This window comes from Penaeus vannamei, chromosome 21 (genome assembly GCF_042767895.1).
Source record: "Penaeus vannamei isolate JL-2024 chromosome 21, ASM4276789v1, whole genome shotgun sequence".
Classification (NCBI taxonomy): Eukaryota; Metazoa; Arthropoda; class Malacostraca; order Decapoda; family Penaeidae; genus Penaeus; species Penaeus vannamei.
The window spans coordinates 12,059,974-12,064,973 of NC_091569.1; the positions used below are offsets into that span (position 1 = coordinate 12,059,974).

General features: G+C 40.1%; 1 protein-coding gene across 1 annotated transcript in view; it reads left to right on the plus strand.

The window, feature by feature from the left end:
• The window catches only part of LOC113816377 (inactive tyrosine-protein kinase 7), a 70,780-nt gene that overhangs the window by 41,789 nt on the left and 23,991 nt on the right, over positions 1-5,000 (plus strand). Inside the window, exon 3 of the mRNA XM_070135888.1 lies at positions 1-62. This exon is cut by the window's left edge and continues 81 nt beyond it. Within this exon, the coding sequence (XP_069991989.1) occupies positions 1-62 (62 nt within the window). The remainder of the gene's footprint in view (positions 63-5,000) is intronic.

Sequence of the window (5,000 nt, forward strand, 5' to 3'; positions counted from 1 at the left end):
CGGTGCACCAGGACACCGTGGCGTACCTGCCGTGCACCGTCAGTCAGCTGGGGGATAAGTCGGTAAGTGGCGCTGTGGTTTGATCGCTGGTTTTCTTATTATTCTTTCTTCTTTCTTTCTTTTTTTCTATCTTTTTCTTTTATTTTTTCGATATTCTTTTTCTTTTTTTCTTTTTTCTTATTTTTCTTTTTTCTTTTTCTGTTTTTTCTTTTCTTTTTTTTTCTTTTTCTTTTTATTTTTCTTTTTTTCTTTTTCTTTTTTCCTTTTCTTTTTCCTCTTCTTCTTCTTTCTTTGTTTCTTTTTTTACTTTGAGATCTTTCTTAGCTTATGGTTTGTTTATTTATTATTGGAGGAAGTATTTCTTTTAACTTTCCTTCATGGTTGCTTTATTGGATTTGTATCATTCCTCTTCGTAATTCTATCTTTCTCAGAGGTTTAGTGTTGTAAATGCTTTATCAGTTACGCCTCCCTCATCAGTTTTTATCATTTACCTCTTACGAAAAACATTACCTCCTTCAATTACCTAGTTTACGCCTTTAGTTTATAGATGTTTTTTTATTAATTATTTACTACACACATGAGGGTATGCGCGCTCAAAGGTTTCCTCAGACAATTCGCCCGTCTGTACGTTAATCGAAGGTTTTGTTAATTCAAACTTTCATCTATAACATAAGCAGCGATGTTGTATTCATGCACGTTCTCTCATGACTGCGGTGCATTAACGTGAGCTTGGCGAGTCTTATAGATGAAAGTTTAAATGAAGAAAATATCTAATATAGTTTTTGTTATTTCTTTGTATTTTGGCTTCTGTGTTTGGCTTCATTGTTTTCTAATTGGTTATATATTTGTGATTTGTCTTGATTTGTTATTTTTTAATGAAAATGCTTTTTTTGTTTTTATTCCTATGTTACTTTTCTCTATATTGGTCATTTATTTATTGGATTTTCCTATGTATATCATCGTTTTTCTTGTTTTCACCTTCCTATGGTATTTTCATGTTTGTTTGGTATTCTGTCTGAGAGAATGCTTCTGCGCATATGACCATAGTAAGCTTCATGACATTTCAGTCCCGATAGCATGTCATGTCTGTTCATGTCTGGGTCATGTTATCGCCTGTAGATCAAACAGACAGACATCAAATGGCTGACAGTTTTAAGACTACAGATTTTTTTTTCGAATTTATATGCTCTGAGAACTGGAATACCTAGCTCGTATTTTTTTGACGTTCGCTTTTCAGTAAACTTTTCACGTGATTCTAATCTTGCTGTATGATAAGATCAGCGTAAATGAGACGGTGTCTTTGATATCTCTCCATAACAAGGTTGTTTGATGTTGAATGAGGTACCATGATGTGCGAGTATGTGTGTGTGTGTGTGAAAGGGAGAGATAGCAGGGGGGGGGGGGGAGAGAGAGAGAGAGAGAGAGAGAGAGAGAGAGAGAGAGAGAGAGAGAGAGAGAGAGAGAGAGAGAGAGAGAGAGAGAGAGGTGGGGGGAGGGAGAGAAAGAGAGAGAGAGAGAAAGAGAGAGAGGTGGGAGAGAGAGAGAGGGGGGGAAGGAAGAGAGGGGGAGAAGGGAAAAGGGAGAGAGAGAGAGAGGAAGAGGGAGGAGAGAGAGAGGAAGAGGGAGAGAGGGGGGGGAGAAAGAGAGTGGGAGAGGGGGAGGGAGAGAGAGAGAGAGAGGGGGGGAAGGAGAGGGAGAGGGAGAGAAAGAGAGAGAGACAGTGAGAGAGAGAGGGAGGGAGAGAGAAAGAGAGAGAGGGGGGAGGGAGAGAGAGATAGAGAGAGAGAGAGAGGGGAGGTAGGGAGGGAGGGAAAGGGAGAGAGAGATAGAGACCGAGGGATAGATTGATGAGAGAGAGAATGAGAAAGAGAGAGAGAGAAGATAGAGAGATAGAGAGTAAAATGTGTATGGATATGTATATGAGAGAAATAGGGGGAGGAAGAGAGAGCAAAACGTGTATGTGTGTTTGACAGAGAGAGAGTGAGAGAGACAGAGACAGAGAAAGAATAAAAATGTGTAAGTTTTGCGCTCGCGTGAGAGAGAGAGAGCGAGAGAGAGAGAGAGAGAGAGAGAGAGAGAGAGAGAGAGAGAGAAAGAGAGAGAGAGAGAGAGAGAGAGAGAGAGAGAGAGAGAGAGAGAGAGAAAGAGAGAGAGAGAGAGAGAGAGAGAGAGCCTGCAAGTGAACAAATAAAATAACAAAAATGGCGAATACATACAACAAAATGGAGAAGGAAGATGAATGATGATAAAGTAGGACATATGAAAATACCATAGGAAGGTGAAAACAAGAAAAACAATGACCACATATAAAGGAAAATACAATAAATAAATGATCCAGACAGGGAAAAGTAACATAGGAATAAAATAGAATAAAATAAAATAACATTTTCTTTAAAAATAACAAATCAAGAAAAATCACAAATATATAACCAAAACGAAATGCAAACAAGAAAGTAGATAAATAAAGAAATAGCAAATATTCATATATAGGAACATAGAAATTGCAAAAAGAAAGGAGAATAACAAAGACATTCCAAAAGAAATATATTTAACAAATAAACTGCAAAAAATATCAGAATAACAAAGAAAATGTTAAAAAGGAAGTAAAATGAATAACAAACAAAATGTTAAAAAGAAAGTAAAATAAATAACAAACAATTTTTCAAACGAAAGAAGAAAACAAAGAAATGCAAAAAAGGAAAGAAAAATAACAAAGAAACTTCCCGAAAACCAAGTTGAAAAAAATCAACAAATGGAATAAAAAACAAACAAATAATCTCAGAGCAAGAGAAGGAAACAAAAGTCTTCACCGGTCACTCCTCCCTTTGTCCTCAGTCCTTTCATACATAAAAAATCATATTCCGGGACTTAAATGGAGGACAGAAAGGCAAGATGTGTCTCTGCATTAACGATCATCTTCACTCGCTTTTACACTTCTTTTGTTCCCACATTTTTCAGGGAGGTTTTAATCATTTTTCCCCTCCTTTATACTCCACGTTGTTCCTTCTCCTCTTCTCTGCCTTTATCTACATCATACGCGTCATTATGGTTATTACTATCATCATCGCTATTATCTTTTATTGCCGTCATCATCGCCATCACGGTTATCATCGGCATTATCATCTTCTCGAGTGTCGGAAGCATCTTTTTCATTATCAATATCTACTAACAAACAGCTGGTGCTCCTGTTGTGATAACTTTCCAACTTTATTGTAATTTCACAGTCAGTTGACACCAGTCTCTCTCTTATCATCATCTCCATTGTTATCGGTGATATCTCAGTCACTTACTCTGATGCCACAACTCCTGTCACCCTTCTCATTTTGGACAATATTATCACCTTTCTATTATTACTAACGTAGTCTTCATATCCAGTCTCTCCTATCACCATTGTTTATACCATTCCCCTGAGAACCCCATTATCGCGATAAAATATCACTAGATTTACAAAAACGACCCCGGGACACATTATCACAGCAAAAAAACGATCCCCAGATCCCATTATCACAACAGAATACCCATTACCTTTTACAGAAAAAAGGACTTGGCTTCAAACGAGTCATCCCGTGTCATCCTTCACCCTTCTTTTCTCTCTCTCTCTTTCTTTCTCTCTCTCTCTCTCTCTCTCTCTCTCTCTCTCTCTCTCTCTCTCTCTCTCTCTCTCTCTCTCTCTCTCTCTCTCTCTCTCTCTCCCTCCCTCCCTCCCTCCTTCCCACTATCTCTCTCTGTCTCTATCTCTCTTTCAGTCTCCCCCTCCCCACCCTTCTCTCTCTCTCTCTCTCTCTCTCTCTCTCTCTCTCTCTCTCTCTCTCTCTCTCTCTCTCTCTCTCTCTCTCTCTCTCTCTCTCTCTCTCTCTCTCTCTCTCGTCCTCTCCCTCTCCCTCTCTCCCTCTCCCTCTCCCTCTCCCTCTCCCTCTCCCTCTCCCTCTCCCTCTCCCTCTCCCTCTCCCTCTCTCTCTCTCTCTCTCCCTGTCTCTCTCTCTCCTTCTTTCCCTTCACAACAATCGAAGTGACGAAGACTTTCATCTCCAATATCACAGCTCTGTTCCCCCTTTTGTCTTTCTCGAGAGGGAGGCTTTTATGCTGCCGTTTATCTCTGCAGGATTATGCACGGCTTCATTTCTCCGCAGCTTCCATTGTCAGGGGACCGGAACGAGACCCCTTCCATTGCCAGGTTCTGCGTTTCGAGTCGTCAGTCAGTCTGGCAGCCCGAGTTTCCCCCTCCCCCCCCCCCTTCGGCGTTCGCGTCCTGACAATGGTTCGTCCTTATGATATGCGACGAAGTAGGGGATTTGTCCCTTTCCTCTCGTATGTGTATGGGTGAAGGAAAGGGGGGGGGGGTTCAGATATTCATGTGCGGTTATCCGTAAGCATAGGTTCTTTGCCGTTTATTCAGAGCAATGCCTGGGCTTCTCTGCGTGGGGATTTTACATTGTGTTTTTGTTTTTGTTCTTCTTCTTGCCTTTGTTTTGTTTTTTTCTTCTTTTCTTTTCTTTTCTTTTCTTTTTTTTTTTGGGGGGGGGGTGTTTCCGTGCCTGAAACATTGTTTTATATCTTGTAATGCTGGGTTCCTCCTCGTCGGAATTTCACCTTTTTCTTTTTTTCTTTTTCTTTTTTTTTTTTTTTTTTTCCCGTGCTTGAAACTATGTTTTATATCTCCTAAACGTTCCTCTTCCCGCTCCTCCCTCCTCCAATAAACTCCTCTGTGAGCGCCTCTTCCAGCTCTCTCAGAGTTCTCCGTTTCACATATAATCATTCTACATACCTCTTACATGTGTTGCTTTTATTCGGAATCCTCATCCCGAACATCTAACGCGCATTAACGACATACCATAACATTTTCTTCACCTTAAGGCCCCATAATATAGCCTAATACTCCAGCCTAAGTGCAGATACGTTTTACCAGCAGCAACATCTAATTCCAGCCATTTTGCACCAGCCAGTTTACTACTTTCCAGAAATACTTCCGACATTAACCCAATTTTCATTAAAACAGTGCA